The 17806-nt window shown below is 43.6% G+C and overlaps 2 protein-coding genes and 1 pseudogene across 3 annotated transcripts; all 3 read left to right on the plus strand.

Annotated features, from left to right (window-relative positions):
• Positions 1 to 103: 103 nt before the first annotated feature.
• Positions 104 to 3502, plus strand: LOC101772108 (pentatricopeptide repeat-containing protein At2g26790, mitochondrial). 2 transcript variants are annotated; one of them, XM_004960719.4, is made up of 2 exons: positions 104 to 594; positions 735 to 3502. In XM_004960719.4, exon 2 carries the CDS (start codon positions 804 to 806, stop codon positions 3192 to 3194), a length of 2391 nt encoding a protein of 796 aa, XP_004960776.1. In that variant the 5' UTR covers positions 104 to 594; positions 735 to 803; the 3' UTR covers positions 3195 to 3502. The 2 variants fall into 2 exon arrangements, with proteins under 2 accessions (XP_004960776.1, XP_004960775.1); XM_004960718.4 differs by having other exon boundaries at positions 104 to 580.
• A 1482-nt stretch (positions 3503 to 4984) lies between these two features.
• Positions 4985 to 10211, plus strand: LOC101773054 (serine carboxypeptidase 1). The gene is made up of 13 exons (XM_004960721.3): positions 4985 to 5842; positions 6859 to 6935; positions 7012 to 7134; positions 7247 to 7349; positions 7433 to 7470; positions 7573 to 7674; positions 7912 to 7992; positions 8069 to 8317; positions 8941 to 9006; positions 9127 to 9248; positions 9325 to 9438; positions 9611 to 9656; positions 9843 to 10211. Exons 1-13 carry the CDS (start codon positions 5545 to 5547, stop codon positions 9924 to 9926), a joined length of 1503 nt encoding a protein of 500 aa, XP_004960778.1. The 5' UTR covers positions 4985 to 5544; the 3' UTR covers positions 9927 to 10211.
• A 998-nt stretch (positions 10212 to 11209) lies between these two features.
• On the plus strand, positions 11210 to 15272 carry LOC101782672 (annotated as a pseudogene).
• Positions 15273 to 17806: the final 2534 nt, after the last annotated feature.

Genomic DNA, 17806 nt, shown 5'->3' on the forward strand with positions numbered 1-17806 from the left:
GAAATTTTACTCCAGTGTTTCCCGTGTTCCGTACATACTCCAGTGTGAATATGATGTTGTCGCAAATCTGTTGGGCCGCAACTACGCAAATGAAAGGTTGGTCGAAGCATTTTTCCGTACAGCCCAATCAGCATACCAGGCAATTCACACAGAAGAAGCCCAATTATCCAAGGCTCCTCCGTCCGGTAGTGGGCTTTACGCCCAGGCTCCAGGCGCGCGCGGCGGGGCCAGAGCACAGAGCGAGCGAACACACGGCGGCGGCGGCAGGTGGAAACCTTTTCCTTGCGGCGGCCGGCGGGAAAGCAGGCAAGCAGCTGCGGGCTGCGAGCTGGCCGCTGAGGAGAGTGAAGGCGCGGAACCGCGGCACCCGCCGCTTTGCGGAGGAGGGCGTGGAGCCGTGGAGGGGCAGCGGGCGCGCCGGCGGGCAGCAGCAGGTTGGCTTGCGCGGCGCCTGGAGAAGGCCGTACGTGGCAGGGCCGCAGGGGCAGTCGTGCGGCGACGGAGAGAGAGAGGTGTGAGTTGAGCAGCTGAGCAGGCCGAGCTCGACTTACCGAACGGCGGTAGCTTGCTGTCCGAGCAGGTGGGTAAAGCAAGGTACTTCCTCATTTCAATATAACTCGTGATATTAGAAACTAAAATTATATGGATTGCTGCTTCAATTGGAGCTCATACCGCCAGCAGCCATACACGATTTGTTTGATTTCTTTTTTATCTAAACCTCTTTGTTATTGCAGGCCGGTTCTTCTTTTTTCCCCAATGAGGGTTGAGGGGTCGAATGCAGAGCTGAAAGATCCATATTTACCATGCTCGTCTGGCGTCGACCCAAATGCGCAGCTGAATGGTTCAGACACTGGATGGTTTTCTCCCGGGAAACTTTTTCTTGCCCGTTCTCAGCGCTCGCCACTGCAGTTCAGTCAGACTCCTCCAGTGGTGATGAGAAGCCGGATTCTGTTCTCGGCAATAAAATCATCCGGAGACAACCCCGTGGATTAAGCTCTGATAGCATTGTGCAGACGCTCCGCTGCCTAAGGAGGAAGCCTGCGGTTGCATTTGCCTACTTCAAAGATACGGAGAGCATTGGGTTTCACCATGATTTTTCAACCTACTCAGAGATCATACATATTTTAACCCATTCACTCCAGGGGAAGATGTTGATATCCTTGTTCTGTGAGATTGTTTCGCCAACTGGTAGTGGTGGTCCTGAAATCTTAGCACTCATGAATCACCTCAGAAGAACATGCGCCGCTCCTCACGCACTCTCATTTGCAATCAATTGCTTGATCAAGGCATACACCATGTGCCATGATGCACAGGCCACAATAGACATGCTTAGCCATCTTTGCAGGCTTGGATATGTTCCATCAGCTTGGGCTTGCAATTTTGTTCTCAAATTTGTAGCACAGAGCAGTGGAACAGAGATGGTTGTCGCAGCTTATGATCAAATGAAGTGCTCTCAGATGACTCTGGATGCTGATTCATTGAACATAGTCACTAGGTCGCTTTTTAAAGCAAAGAAGGCAGACGAAGCAGTTCAATTGTGGGTTGAGATGGTTGAAATAGGAGTGAAGCCGCATGGATACTCATCATTTGTAATTGGTCTTTGTGGTTGTGGAAAGTATGATCTAGCTTATGAGGTTCTTCAATGGGTCAGCCAGGAGAGGGTCCCGATTGAGGCCGTGGCTTATAACATGGCAATGGATGGACTATGCAAAGAAATGAGATTGGAGGCAGCTGAAAAGATATTGGAGTTAAAGGCCAAACAAGGATGTGTCCCTGATGTATATGGTTATAGCTATCTCATTCGTAGTTATTGCAAAATTGGCAACATATTAAAGGCGGTAGATCATTGTGAGGCCATGGAATCCCACGGTATCAAGATTAATTGTCATATTGTTGGTTATCTTCTACAATGCTTAAGGAAGTTAGGCAAGACGTTTGAAGTTGTTGTGCACTTCGAGAAATTTAGGGATTCAGGGATCTATCTTGATAAGGTGGTATATAACATTGCTATTGATGCTTATTGCAAGCTCGGAAACATGAATGAGGCAGTTAATCTACTGAATGAAATGATGTCTAGGGGTTTGGTACCTGATAGAATCCACTATACATGCCTGATCAATGGTTACTGTCTGACGGGAGAAATGCAAAAGGCCCAGCAGGAATTCATGAAGATGCTTAAGGCGAATATAAAACCAGACATAGTTACCTGTAACATATTGGCCACTGGATTTGGCAGGAGTGGTCTCTTTATGGAGATATTTGACCTTCTAAACCTTATGATGGCTGAAGGGTTGCAGCCTACTTCACTTATCTATGGTGTAGCAATTGATAGCCTTTGTAAACGAGGCAAGCTTAGCGAAGCAGAAAAGTTATTTTATACAGTTGAAGAAAAAGGGATAGATAATATTGAAGCACTACATAGTGCCATGGTCTGTGGCTATTTGAATTCAGGTTGGAGTAACTATGCTTACATGCTTTTTCTTAGGGTTACTCAGCAAGGAAATCTTGTGGATCATTTTGCATGTTCAAAATTGATAGATGACCTTTGTAGAGATGAAAATGTCAAAGAAGCTTCAGATGTACTGAGCATGATGCTAAAAAAAAATGTTGTTCCTGATGTAGTTTCGTATACCCATCTCATATCAGCTTATTGTCAGACAGGAGATATGAGCACTGCTCTCTTATGGTTCGACGATATGGTTGGGCGAGGTTGTTCTCCTGATGCTACTGTATACACAGTGCTGATGAATGGGTACTGCAGGGCTGGTCAGTTTCAAGAAGCATGGAAATTATTTGATCAGATGGTAAAACTTAACATTAAGCCTGATGTAGTTGCATACACAGTCCTATTGAACGGTACCCTAAAGGAAACCATACAAAGAGGGTTGCAGGGCTTTGCTAAGGAGAGGAGGCGCTATCTTCTTAGAGAAAAGCATCAGAAGTTGCTGAGCTCTATGGAAGGTGAGGATATCGAACCTGATGTACAATGTTACACGGTATTGATAGATGGACGGTGCAAGGCAGAATTTCTTGAGGAAGCTCGGGTACTGTTTGATGAAATGTTTCAGAAAGGGCTTACTCCTGATGTTGACACATACAGAGTGCTAATAGATGGATATCGTAGACAGGGAGAAATAAGAAAGGCTGAGGTTCTTCAAAAAATGAAAGATAAGCTCACGAGTCCAGATGTTTAGACATACAGAGCTCTTATATATGGATATTGTAGCCAGGGAGAGAGAGCGAAGGCTGACGATATTTTTCAAGAAATGATTCAAATGAACGATGAGGGCATGGGTTAAGATGTACTGAATGTTTCAGTGTCACAACAGAAAACCTTGAAATCTTAGAAGGCTCAGTTGTATTTATGATCTCCCAGTTATATGTTGTTGAAAAAGTATGGCAACAACAGATAGGTACTATTCTATGTTTAGTTGTATATAGCATTGACAATCATCAAATTTATTCAAACTAATTTTTTGGCTTTCACATGAATATGCCATCATATATGATGTTGTTAGTTGTTACCCTCCTGCACAGTGCTGTGTTCCGAGATTCCTATCCGACGAGTTTCCTTGTGCTCATGATCACCGAGCTCATGTCCACCATGAAGGTGGATACATCCCCAGTTATGCCTTTGTGGGCTGTGCACCGTTCGCCATTCGTCGAGCATGTGAGGGTCTCTTAGAAAGTCAGAACAGCACTGGATCCTCAGGGAGAAGAAAAAACACGCAGGGTGTGTTTAGTGCTAAGGACGATGATTGCCTATGGAACTGCGCGCACGCCATCCTGGTGAAGCCTGCTGCTGTGCATGTGCATCACAGTTTTACATATGGCAATTCAATCTTATACCATAAGCATTTTTGTGTGGGTTGTATCATGGTAAATTGCCATCTATTTATAATCAGTGAATTAGTGATTAGAGGGGTAGTAAATTCAGCCGAGGGGTGGCGCGTCGAACAATTTAGGAGCTAATCTTAATTAGAATTGAATGTATGTGTAGCAGCATGGGTTGCTTGTGGAGAAATGAGAGGACCACAACTTAAGTTGCATGCATGTTTAAGGAATGTGCGAGAGGGCAATCTGGTCAATTTAGCTACCTTGCTGCTCCAGCATGATTCCTTTTCTTTTAGGTACAAAAAAAAAACTAGCATGCATGATTCCTTTTCTTCTTAATTATATCTCCAACATAATTGATATGAGCTGGCTACTGGGCCCAAGTCCTCGTACGGACGACAGAGTGATGTTTGAATTTCTTTAGTTGATTGAAATTTGCAAGAGACCGTGGCATACACGGACTTAGGTAGTTAGGTTGCTATATGTATGTACCCCCTACAACGTATAATACGTGACCAATATATGCAAATGCTTCGCAGATTTGTATAAAGGTGAGAATATCTTTTAATCTGAACCTTGAATAGATGGATACAGTTTTTTTTCCTTTTCTCTAGATAGCATGTGAGAATTTCTTGAAATTCTCTAGATACTCTTTAACATGTTTTCTTCTTTTTCTCTAGATAACAGGTGAGAATTTCTTAAAATTCTCTAGATACTCCTTTATCTGTTTGAAACGGCAAAGGCATATATTTTTGTTCATTGATACAAAAGGCTTATTTCATATTCCAATAAAAAAGTTATGTGTGTGATTTCCCTCTATACCCCTGACAAGTACAATTCTGTCTCCTCGCAAGAGAGAGAGAGAGAGAGAGAGAGAGAGAGAGAGTACAATTTTGACTTCGCATGCTTACATGCGGCATTAAATGGAACCTTCACTTAAAATGATTTGTTGGTTTATGTGCAAGGCAAAATAGTTTCAAAAGAATGGATTCTTGTAGCATAATTGTCGTCAACTCTCGAAAGCAACATGCCAGCAATCATCATAGATGGTACTCCAGATGCCATAGATTATATTGAGAAATGAAGAGAAGACCAAAAAAAATGATAAAATAAACTATAGAGAGAAATTGAATAAAAATTGGGGATGCATATCAATCGGTAGAGCACTATGATAAGCTTCTTAGAGGCCCGGGGTTCAATCCGATCCAACTCTTTATTCTCTCCCTCTTTTGGTCCGGAATATGGTTCCACAAGGATGCACCAAACCTCGACCTCGCCGGAGAACGAAGATGAACCCTTGTACGAGAAGCTAGAGCGCCCACTTTTTTACATGGTACGAAATTCAACACATACCTAGAACAGTAATAATCTTCTAAAGTACAGTGTATTGTGGTTTGACGAGCGAGACGTGCATGCCATCCCTGCCTTTAATTTGAGAGCTGATTGGGCGCTTCAGTTTCAGTGGGACGGGTAGGCTGCTACGAGAGGCCGTCTCTTTTGTCGTCAACGTCAGGACGTCACCGCGTCCGCGTGCGCGCCCCGCCTTCAACGATCGACATCATATACTCCGCCGGCATTTCTCGCTACCATCGCCAGTGGCTGCCCCCTGCTCTATATAGAGACACGCCGTCCTCCGCCGGTCGCTGTCCCGGCCATATCCTCCCGGCCCCCTCCGCCAACCCACCACATCTGCACAGTACTACTGCAGCAATGGCCTCTGCGTCGTCGTCCTTCCTCCTCCTGCTCCTGGTGGTGGTGGCCTCCGCCTCCGCCTGGTGCAGCCGCGCGGCGCCGGCGGGGGCGCAGGTGACGCGCGTGCCGGGGTTCGGCGGCGCCCAGCTGCCGTCGAAGCACTACGCCGGGTACGTGACTGTGGACGAGGCGCACGGGCGGCGGCTCTTCTACTACCTGGTGGAGTCGGAGCGCGACCCGGCAAAGGACCCCCTCGTCCTCTGGCTCAACGGCGGGCCAGGCTGCTCCAGCTTCGACGGCTTCGTCTACGAGCACGGTGCGTCGTCGGCTCGCTCGTCGCCGTTGATCGATCATAATTCACATCCCTCTTCTCTTTGCGAATTCTTCTTTTTTTTCTTCTTCTTTGGCCATGCCGCCATGGCCAAGCAGTCGTCGCCGTCGTGTGGTCTGCTGCGGGCGCCGGACGGAGTGGCCGAGCCGCCGAGGCCGGGATCGGAGAGCGGAGGAGGAAGAAACGCGCGGGTGGGTGGGGCATGTTGCGCTGCTGCTGCTGCTGCGCTGTTGCTTTCTACGCGTCTTGGCCCCGTCCGCGCCCGTATCCCGTCGCTGTCTTGTGCCCATTTTGTCTTGGAAAGTCTAAACCGCGCGCATCAAGATATTATTCCTGCTTTGTTTCCACGTCTCCTTTTTCTCTCCTACCTTTCACCATTCTTTTCCTACTTCGACGACGAGTCCTGTCCTGCCTAATCCATCTCCAGCGAGATCGGGCTTTCCCAGAACGTCTAGAGAACTAAACCAAAGTCGAAAATTCAGATATTTTGAGTTAAAATAAATTAAGTATTTGGGCAGAAAATGCCAATGTGACCTCTAAATGGACCCGGGTCGTGGAGAAAATTTTAGGAAGAAGAACATGAACGGGTCACAGACAGTACCTGTACTTTCTATCTAACCGATACACTTGTATGAATTATTTTCTTTGATATATATGATTGATATTTATATTCTTACCTTAGCCCTTTTTTGTTATAATACTGCATGACAAGTTGTTATTTCCTATATACTATTAGATGCATCTAGAGTTATATATCTTGCTTTCTGTTTAGAAATTTCGCTCCAACTAAAATCCCATCTTTAGTGTTGTTCAAATATTTGATTTTATATCTGAATTCATGTAATATATTTTTCTGTAACAATTACGAGGGAAGTCTGCATTGTTCATGTTAGGTGTTAGGTAATGCTGCAGTACTATGTTCCATGTCTTTCACGCGCTAACACACTTTTCAACTTTGGTCCTTTCATGCCAACTAATCTGTGTTTTCTTGGAGGGTTCAGGACCATTCAACTTTGAGTCAGGAGGGTCAGCTGGAAGCCTGCCAAAGCTTCATCTCAACCCATATAGCTGGTCCAAGGTTGGGCATTCCATATCATAAGCAGACATTATCCTGTGTTTTATCTGAATTGAGACTAGTAGCATTATTTTTGTAGGTGTCTAGTGTGGTATACTTGGACTCCCCTGCTGGTGTTGGGCTGTCATACTCGAAGAATGTTTCAGATTATGAAACTGGCGATCTTAAGACTGCTGCTGATTCACATACTTTTCTTCTCAAGGTATACATATATGTATAGATCTTCTTTCGTGTTGGTGCAGTAAATTTATCCTTTCTCCCTTGTGGAACAAAAAGCTGAGTTCGTTTTCCTTTCTCCCTTTACTTGAAACCAGTGGTTTCAGCTCTACCCTGAGTTCCTGAATAATCCATTTTACATAGCTGGAGAATCGTATGCTGGGGTTTATGTTCCTACCCTTTCACATGAAGTTGTCAAAGGTATTGGCTTTAGGATATGATACTTATCCTTAAACAGCTACTAATTGCTTTCCTATTCTTGTTGCTGACGAATTGTTCCGCAGGAATCCACGAAGGAGTTAAGCCAACTATAAACTTTAAGGTTGATGAATTTTCTTATATTGCTGCCTCCATGAGAACTCTGAACGTGGTCACAAAGGAAATATAAGGTTTAATGTTTAACTCTCTACTCTCATGTTGATAGGGCTACATGGTCGGTAATGGTGTATGTGACACCGCCTTTGATGGTAATGCTCTTGTACCATTCGCGCATGGAATGGGTCTGATTTCAGATGATATATACAAGGTACATCTGTACTCCGACTGAATTCCCCATTCTGAAATTTCCTTCCACCACGAATTTTTAGCGATGATGTCAGAACACTTCATATATCCTACGAATATGAAAAATTCTTTATAAACTTCATGTGCCCATTGAAATATTCTTAGTACATCAACCCGTGGCTATATTCTTTCAAATAGAATCAACTACTAGCAAGAGCAAGGGTGTCTGCATTAACCAACATTTCTATTCAAACTGCAGGAAGCCAATACTGCATGCCAAGGAAATTACTGGAATGGTAGCAGTGACAAATGCGAACAAGCATTGTCGAGGGTCGATACGGTAAGCCACTAAGCCAGTGACACTATCTGATAAAAATCAGGGCTGTTCTCATCCTGTATATTATGTTCTCGTGTAGGCAGTTCAAGGATTAAATATTTATGACATTCTTGAGCCATGCTACCACAGCAAGAGTATCAAACAGGTGATCCCTCAAAAGAGCAGAGCGCCTCAAAGTTTCAAAGATCTTGGTGTAACTGGCAAGCCCCTTCCGGTAAGAACCAGAATGATTGGACGGGCCTGGCCTTTGAGAGCTCCTGTAAAAGAAGGGCGTGTTCCATCATGGCAGGAACTTGCCGTTGCCGCACCCAGTGGAGTTCCGTGTATGGTGAGCACAAGTGCAATACCTTTTTCTAGCTCTATGTTCTCTTGTGATCTGTCTGAATTTTAATCTTCTGGAGAGATTGCTCTTTTTCTCCACTAAAACTGTAAAACAATGTGCTTAATTTTTAATACTCACTCATTCCTTAACAGAAGTCATTGGTCGTTTCCATCATCGTTATCTACAAATTTGACCACTAGTTTCTATCACAATACTGAAACCTACAAAGATATTAAAGCAGTGCAAAACAGAAAATCATCATGAATCTAGGAATAGTTTGTCAATGTGGCAAATCTATCTATGTATGTTTCTATATTAACTAGTCAATGTGCAACATTCCACTATAGAAAAATTGCCTAGCTAAAACTCACCTTATGTGTATGCTAGTGTAGTAGTACACTGATACTAATTAATATTGTGCCGTATCGTATCGTTTCGTGTATCTTTGTCTTCTCCACTTGTCCTGTATAAGGAAGCCAATTCTTCCAACTAAAAGATTTATTTGACCATTATCTGGTTCCCGTGCATTTTGTTATTGAAATACATATGAGTTATTTTTTCTTCCAAGAGAAAAATGATTCCTTTTGCCTCATTTCTTATGTACCGTTTCTTGTTTGCATAACCTTCAGAGTGATGAAGTTGCAACAGCGTGGCTGAACAATGATGGCGTCAGATCTGCGATTCATGCCGAACCAGTATGATATTTATATAATAATCACCTTGTATTTGATTGATCAATTTTAAAACTTTCCATCTTCTAAGCATAGTTTATCATGCAAAACATTATCTAAAAAAGTTTATCTTGCAAATGTTAGGTGAGTTCAATAGGACCATGGCTCATATGCACAGATAAATTGGATTTTCGACACGATGCTGGTAGTATGATCATTTATCACAAGAACCTTACAAGCCAAGGTTACCGTGCTCTCATTTTCAGGTACGTTAAGCACCTGTAATATCGTTTTGGCTCTCATATTCTTTCATCGATGTTATTGATGGTATATTTGTTTCAGCGGTGACCATGATATGTGTGTACCTTACACTGGGACCGAAGCATGGACCACATCTTTAGGCTATGGAGTCGTTGATTCATGGCGACCATGGTTTACGAATGAACAAGTTTCTGGGTATTGAACAAAAATTAATCCACCATTTTTTATCCTAGACCTTTTTTAATGTTTAATGCTAGAGAATTATTTATTTCTTCAGTTAAGATATTTCATGATTTTAAACTAACGTTTGTATGTTATCCATAAAGAAATGTACCTCACATTTTTTTTTGCTTGTTATACTCATCAGGTACACCCAAGGATATGAAAAGGGCCTCACCTTTGCTACTATTAAGGTAAACATTTTTTTCTAACATTGCCTATCAAAACCAGTATGATGTGCAAAAGAACATGATAATAGCCTGCCAAGTAAAAAACAAATTATGTTCATGATATGAATACATTACTGAAACACAAAAAAAAATATATGAAGGTTCGAGATTAGTAAGTTGCCTTGAATCATCACGTTATTCTTTTCGCAGGGTGCTGGGCACACAGTTCCTGAGTATAAACCACAGGAAGCATTGGCTTTCTACAGCCGTTGGCTTGCCGGTTCTAAACTGTGAAGTTCATGAATGCTGCTGCTGCTGATGGAGGCATATTTCTGTCAAACAAAGGACAATATGAAGAAACTGGATAGCCGATAGAACAAATAAGACAGTCAAAGGATCAAAGTTTCTAGCGCCAACTATAGTGTCGAAATTTTTTCTGCAAATATTACATCATTGCAGCTTATTTCAATTACATCCATTGTTCACGCCTTCATGGTGTGGCCAAACATTTGTGACAATTCTCATTGACATTTTGAAACCCCAAAGGTATCAATGTCTACTATTTTGTTCTGATCTGTACAAGGTTTCTGGCTGTTTTGTTAATCTCTCTCGATAAACATCTTCTGCATGTTTGAGAAAAAAATCTCAATAAAAGATATGTAGAACACGAATCTTTTGATACAGATTTGTACAATAAACATGCATGGAATTTTGTAGTTGATAGACAAAACTATAAAGTTTGAATTTTTTTTTCTTTTCACATTTTAAGACGCTCTATAAAAATAAACAGATGAAACATTGACAATATATCAATAAATAATGATATATAGAGAGTTTATGTTCCGACCTTTAAAGGCCAAATCTTCAACACTCATCCAGCAACTAGAGATGTACTGTATAGGATGCTCTCCTGATATTTGCACAAAGAAAAAAAAATATGGTCGTAAAGGAGCCAAGCTCTAGTGACCCTCTCCAACTAGGCTTGAGACAAGCTGGAGTAGACAATAGACTACACCAAAAGTGTGTGTTTGGATGATGATCAACAACTTTATGGCAATTAGGTTCGGTGAAGTGGCTTGACCAAAAAGGTGCAGCTGAAAAATTGTTTGAAATAGTATGATTACATTTTTAGAAGACAATCAAACCAATCCATCCAAACCCCATAGGTCGGAGGGGAAATGAACACATCTCCCTACTAGCTAGCCTTATTTGGACTTGTAGAGAATTAATCACCCCAATCTCCTCCATCCTCTCAATCCAGGATTAACCGAATGAAGCATAAACCCTGAAGATTTGAGGGGATCCTATCCTAAAACATGGCATAAATGTCAGATCCCGAGTAATCTCGGGATATCTATCTGAGATTGCATGCATATTTTCGATCTCCAAGTATTAATGGTACTGGTAGGCTGAGACAATGCCGCAGGCGTCGCGGCCACCGGCACATCCCTTGTGCAGCCCACGCTGCAGTCTGCAGGCACACAGCTACCTCTATTTAAACACGCTCCCGGCCGGCCTCGTCGACCACATCGTCCGTCGAGCTCCCGAGTCTCCGTCTCCGACACCGGCCGGCAGCAATGGCCGCCTCCTTCTCTGCCTCTTCTCCGTCGTCAGCTCGTGTCGTCTCGCCAACACTTCTCCTCCTGCTGCTGGCATCCTTCGCCTGCCACTGCCGCTCCGCGCCGGCGGGGGCGCAGGTGACTGGCCTCCCGGGGTTTGGCGGCGCCCAGCTGCCGTCGAAGCACTACGCCGGGTACGTGACGGTGGACGAGAAGCTCGGGAGCAGGCTCTTCTACTATCTAGTGGAGTCGGAGCGCGACCCGGCAGAAGACCCCCTCGTGCTCTGGCTCAATGGCGGGCCTGGCTGCTCCAGCTTCGACGGCTTCGTCTACGAGCACGGTGCGCTGTCGTCGATCCCCTCTCCTCTGACATTTTTTTTCCTTTGCCCAAGCAAAATCGTCGTCGTCGTTTGGTCTGTTGCGTTGCGGATTATCTTTTCATACGCTTCATCTTATTGATCAATGTTTATATCTTCGGTTACCTTTATATGTTCAATATTTATATTATAATCTCTTCACCTTTTTCACCACATTATACTGCTGGTTAACTTCTTAGTTCCTATCTAATATTAGATGCAGCAATAATTAGCTTGCTTCTTATATACTAGAAGATTTGCTCCAAAATTAAAATTGTATCTTTAGTATTAGTCGTTCAGATATTTGTATTTATAAATGAGTCCGTGTATCTGATTTCTGTAACGGTAATGAAAAAAGTGTGCATTTTTCCCATTTAGGTGTTACGGATGCATCTACATGACCTGACAATGCTGCCGTACTACTGTGTTAATTAGAAGTGTTCTCACTTATTTGTCAACTTTGATCCTTTCGTGCCAATTAATCTGTGGCCTTCTCGTTCAGGACCATTCAACTTTGAGTCAGGAGGGTCAGCTGGAAGCTTGCCAAAGCTTCATCTCAACCCGTACAGCTGGTCCAAGGTTGGATCTATTTACATAATGTAAGCGCAGAAACTATCTGTTCTTCAATCTTAACAAGAATTTCGTTGTTCCATTTCGTTTCAGGTGTCTAGTGTGATATACTTGGACTCCCCTGCTGGTGTTGGTCTGTCATACGCGAAGGATAAGTCCAAAGCTTATACAACTGGCGACCTTCACACTGCTCATGATTTGCATACTTTTCTTCTCAAGGTATATCGTATTCGTATATGTAGAGGTTCATCATGTTGGTTCTGGAAATTTATCATCTTCTTGTGGAACAAAAAGCTGAGTTCTTTCTCTCTTCTTTTTTCTTTTACTCTTAACAGTGGTTTCAGCTCTACCCTGAGTTCCTGAAAAATCCATTTTACATAGCTGGTGAATCATATGCTGGGATTTATATTCCTACCCTTTCACATAAAGTTGTCAAAGGTGTTGGCTTTTTTTTTGAAGAATAGGTGTTGGCTTTGGGATGTAATCATGCTTAAAAGCTACTAATTGTTTTTACATTCTTGTTGCTGACAAAATATTCCACAGGAATTCACGAAGGAGTCAAGCCAGCTATAAACTTTAAGGTTAAGAGACCTTCTAAAATTATTCCTGCTGCATGAGAACACTAAACGTGGTTACCAAGGAAATCTAAGGTTAAATGTTTTATTCTGTACTCTCATGTTAGGGCTACATGGTCGGCAATGGTGTGTGTGACACCGTCTTTGATGGTAATGCTCTTGTACCGTTCGCACATGCCTGATTTCAGATGATATGTACAAGGTGATACAATCAATTGATGAACTTTTTAGCATATCAGCCTGTGGCCATGTTTTTTTTTTCCAATAGAATCTATTACTGGCAAGAACATGGGTTCCATTTGAACTTTTGAAGTGCCGGGTGAATTAGTTAACCGCCAATTCTATTCGCACTGCAGGAAACCAGTACTGCATGTCAAGGAAATTACTGGAATGACTCTAGCAGTGATAAATGCAGAACCGCAGTATCAAAAGTCGACGAGGTAAACCAGTGACAGTGTGACACTATGTAGTAAAAAAACAGTGCCGTTCTTGTAATATATCATATGGTCTTGTGTAGGTAATTGCAGGATTAAATATTTACAATATTCTTGAACCGTGCTACCACAGCAAAAATATCAAAGAAGTGGCCCCACAAAATAGCAGAACGCCTCAAAGTTTCAGAGATCTTGGTGTAACTGACAAGCCCCTTCCTGTAAGAACAAGAATGCTTGGACGGGCCTGGCCTTTGAGAGCTTCTGTAAGAGCCGGGCGTGTTCCATCATGGCAAGAACTTGGCGCTTCTGTGCCGTGTATGGTGAGCACAAGCGCAGCACCCTTTAGGTAGCTCTGTCTGTCTCTTGTGGTCTGTCAGAATGTTAATCTTCTGGAGAGAGATTGCTCTTTTCTCTGTAAAATTATGCTCATTGTTTTACACTCCATCATTTCCTTAACAGAAGACATTGATGACTTCCACCCTCGCTTTCTTTACAAGCTTGATCACTAATCACAATACTGAAAGCTGCAAAATATTAAAACGGTGCGATTTTTTTCTTCATCATGAATCCTGTAATACTTTGTTCATCTGGCAAATCTTGGTATTTTCCTTCATTTACTTGTAACTCGTCATATTAGTATGCTAGTGTAGCAATATATTGATACTTATTGGGCAGTTCCACTCGCTTGTTCTTTCATTTTATCTCACTTGTTCTTTCAATTATATTAACCTTCTCTAGTTATGAGAAGGTGTGGGTAGAGCGCTGATAGATCCTTCAGTTATTGAGCTGCCAACCAACGCTCAAACCTGGTTCTCACAAAAATGGAGGGGCACGTTGAGATATACTACTTTTCACTGCATTCCTAGGTGGTGGTCCGGCCTTCGGTCCCTTTTCTTGGCCTTAAGAAAATACCTTGGTGGGCTGTCTTTCCCGCATGGGTCGAGTTTGTTGTATCTTATCCGATTATCTTGCATAAGCTGGCATGCACACATTTTTGAAGTACAATATTTTTATGTTTCTTTAGTCCCCCTTCCATTGGATGCAGTTTCTTCTCGAAAAATATAGGAGTTAATTTTGCTCCCACAAGAAGCATGCATGATTCATTTTGTGCTAATTCTTACCTACCTTGTTTGCTTAATCTTCAGAATGATGAAGTTGCAACAGCATGGCTGAACAACGATAGCGTCAGATCTGCTATTCATGCCGAACCAGTATGACAACTATATACTAACCATGTTGCATTGGATGGATCAAATTTTAAAACTTTCCACCATCTGACAATAGTTCATCATTCGCATGTTAGGTCAGTTCAATCGGACCATGGATCTTATGCACAAATGCGTTATGGGATTTTGATCATGATGCGGGGAGTATGATCATTTATCACAAGAATCTTACAAGTCAGGGTTACCGTGCTCTCATTTAAGGTACTATGACTTTAAGAACCTATAATATTCTTTCAGCCCTCGCATTCTTAAATGAACCTTACAAGAAGCTGCTATTATAATCGATATATTTATTTATTTTATTTGTTTCAGCGACGACCATGATATGTGTGTGCCTTACACTGGGAGCGAAGCATGGACTGCATCTTTAGGCTATAGGGTCGTTGATTCATGGCGTCCGTGGTTTGCCGATGAAGAAGTTTCTGGGTATTCGAACAAACAATGATTCAGCAATTTTGTCCTAGCATTTTAAAATTATTTTATCCCTAGAGATTGAATTATTCTTATATCAATTTGAAATCAACACAAGTTACACTTTCTTTCATGAGGGAAATCTTCAGATAAATGATCTCTTATTTTCCATGATTTCAGTCTAATTTTTTGTATGTATAAAGGAAAAAAGGAAATGTAACTCACATATTTGTCCTTGTTATACTCCTCAGGTACACCCAAGTATATGAAAATGGCCTCACGTTTGCAACTATTAAGGTGAACACTGCATCTAACTTTTTTTCTAGTAATGCATCGATATATGAATACATCAATAAAACACGAAAAAAGTTAAAGGTTCATTTGTAATTAAGATGCCTTTAACTATCCTGTTGTTCCTTGCACAGGGTGCTGGGCACACAGTTCCTGAGTATAAACCACAGGAAGCATTGGCTTTCTACAGCCGTTGGCTTGCTGGTTCTAAACTGTGAAGCTCATGACTATAATGCAGCTGCATATGATAGGAGGGATATTTCTGTGCAAAGTCATGTATTGAATCAAACAGAGCACAATGTGAGGAACTCGCAATACAAAAATAAGGCATTCTTTGTTTTTTTGCAAACGTCATATCAGTGCAGCTTGCTTGTTTACAGGCATTGTTCACGCCTTCAAGGTGTGGACAAACATTTGTTAAAATCAATGTAACTCTTGTTTGGATCCGCGTACCAACAACAATATTGAACCAAAGTCTCTCTCACCCCCCAATATGCCAGTAATTTTTCATTCATACAAAAGTTACAAAGCGCACACACGTATACTAAGATTTACTTTGACCGATAATTTAGTTAACAATTTTTTATTTTTATAATGTAAACTTGATATGGTTAGATTTGAAATCAAATGTCCTCTTCAATGATTATAAGGTCAGTCTCAGTGAGGGTTTCATAGGGAGTTTCATGATATTAAATTTAAGGCCACATCAGCAATTTTGCTAATTTGGCAAGGTAATTAATAAGGGAAGTTTCATCAGATGAAAAAGGAGTTTCATCCCCATGAAACTCAACCGGCACAGTTAATGTCAGCGCCAAGGGAACGCCCCCACCTCGAGAAGGCACTTACAAGTGAGGCCCACCTGCAGAAAGAGGCCCCCTCTGCGTGGAGCCTAATTAAGGAGATGAGCCCTAAAGTCCAAAGTCCAGGAAGGACCCGGAAAATACCGCCTCCACATTGTGGGACCTACTGAGGGCTCGCGCGATGGGAGCGGGACACAGCCGAGGAGGCGTCCCGGGGAGTCGCTCGGGAAGGCTCACTTCCAAGCTAAGCAAGCAATGGCGTATCCTGGTGAAAGAAGGGCGCGACAGTCGAGGTAGGCTGTCAGCAGGCGTCCCGTCCCCGTAAAAACACCATCATTATGGTTGATGGGACACGCTTGGATGCCTCAGGATTGACGGCCTCACCCGTCCCGTCCCGTCCAACAGGTGGCGGGTGCCGCCCTCGTGTCAAGAGCGCCCGCCTAGCTCCCGGCTGCGGCCCCACACTAAGGACCCAGGAAGCTGCAAAAGGCCTCCCGGGAACTCTGCCAGGAGGGTGGGCCTACCTCGCGAACCTGGGAAGAGGTAAAAGCTTCTCGGGAAGGATCCCGGAGACAGGTTCATCGCCTACTATCCCGGGACGGTGGGTCCGGACGGAGAGAAGTAAGATTACCAAAATAAGATGGCAAAATGTGAAGATTGCCATACAAAAGACTTGGACGGGATGCTCCGGCGCTGTGCGTACTAAGGCAAGGAAGCGTTAGGGCAAGTGGATGGTGCATCAAAGGAACTGTAGCAAGGAGGGCGGCCATTGGGCCACCGCATTCACACACGCAATGTAAAGGAACGGATTCGGGTGCAAGGCTCACCCCCAACGAGTCCCCCTGGTCTAGCCTATAAAAGGCCAGCTCTTGTACAAACAAAATAGACAACTCTAGCAACACAACACACAGGACGTAAGATGTTATGCTTTCGAGCGGTCTGAACCTGTTTAAAAACTTTCTTAGCAAAATCATATACTAACTCCCCATGCATGAACTAACCCCCAGGCCGGATCTCTAAAAGGGGGTCCCATCAGATCCCCGCTCTCGGTGCTTGACCACCGTCAGCTACCTAGTTTTCAATCTTGGTAACTGTACAATGAAATTGTGCACTAACTGACCTAAGTTTATAACCATAAGTAATATAATATAAGATAAATGAATGGTCAAAGTCTAATTTGGGAGACCGTTACATTTCATATCACGCTTTATAAATAGAAACAGAGGGAGTAATTGATAATGCTCTAGGCTAAACATGATCTGTTTGCAAAGGTTTCTGCAACCATCACTAGTGGAAAACTCACCTTTAGTCCCGGCTGGTAAGGACATAGATCCTGACGAACCAACTGGGACTGACTATTCGTGATAAAAAGGATCCTTTAGTCCCGGGTCAGACCCTCCTTTAGTCCTGGTTGGTTTTACCAACCGAGATTAAAAAGGTTCCAAAAAAATAAAAAAAAAGAGGCCGCTCGCCCGCTCGCCGCCCGGCCGCGCCAGCTCGCCCCGCCCGCGCCCGTCGCCGCTCGGTAGCCCGCCGCCTCCGGCTGGCTGGCGCCGCTCCCCCACGCGCCATTGCCTTGCACGTTGCCCCACTGCCGCTGAGGGGCGAACAGAGGGGAGGGGGTGGGAGAGGAAGGGGGAGGGGGCGACAACGGCGGGAGGGGGAGAGGGGCGGCGGTGGGAGGGAGGGGGAGGGTGTGGCGGGCAGAGAAGAGAGGGAGGGGAGGGGGCGGCGTGGCGGCGGGAGGGAAGTGTGTGTGAGAGAGAAGAGATAAGGAAGAGGTCGAAGGAGAAGATAAGGTGGAGGGAGAGAGGGGGCCACGTGAAAGGGATGTTTTGTCCTTGTTGGAGCCACCAACCGAGACTGAGGCTCGATTGGTAATTTTCCACCGGGACCGAGGGGCTTTAGTCTCGGTTGGTGGTTTCAAGCGTGACAAAACGGCCCCTCATCCC

This window comes from Setaria italica, chromosome III (genome assembly GCF_000263155.2).
Source record: "Setaria italica strain Yugu1 chromosome III, Setaria_italica_v2.0, whole genome shotgun sequence".
Classification (NCBI taxonomy): domain Eukaryota; kingdom Viridiplantae; phylum Streptophyta; class Magnoliopsida; order Poales; family Poaceae; genus Setaria; species Setaria italica.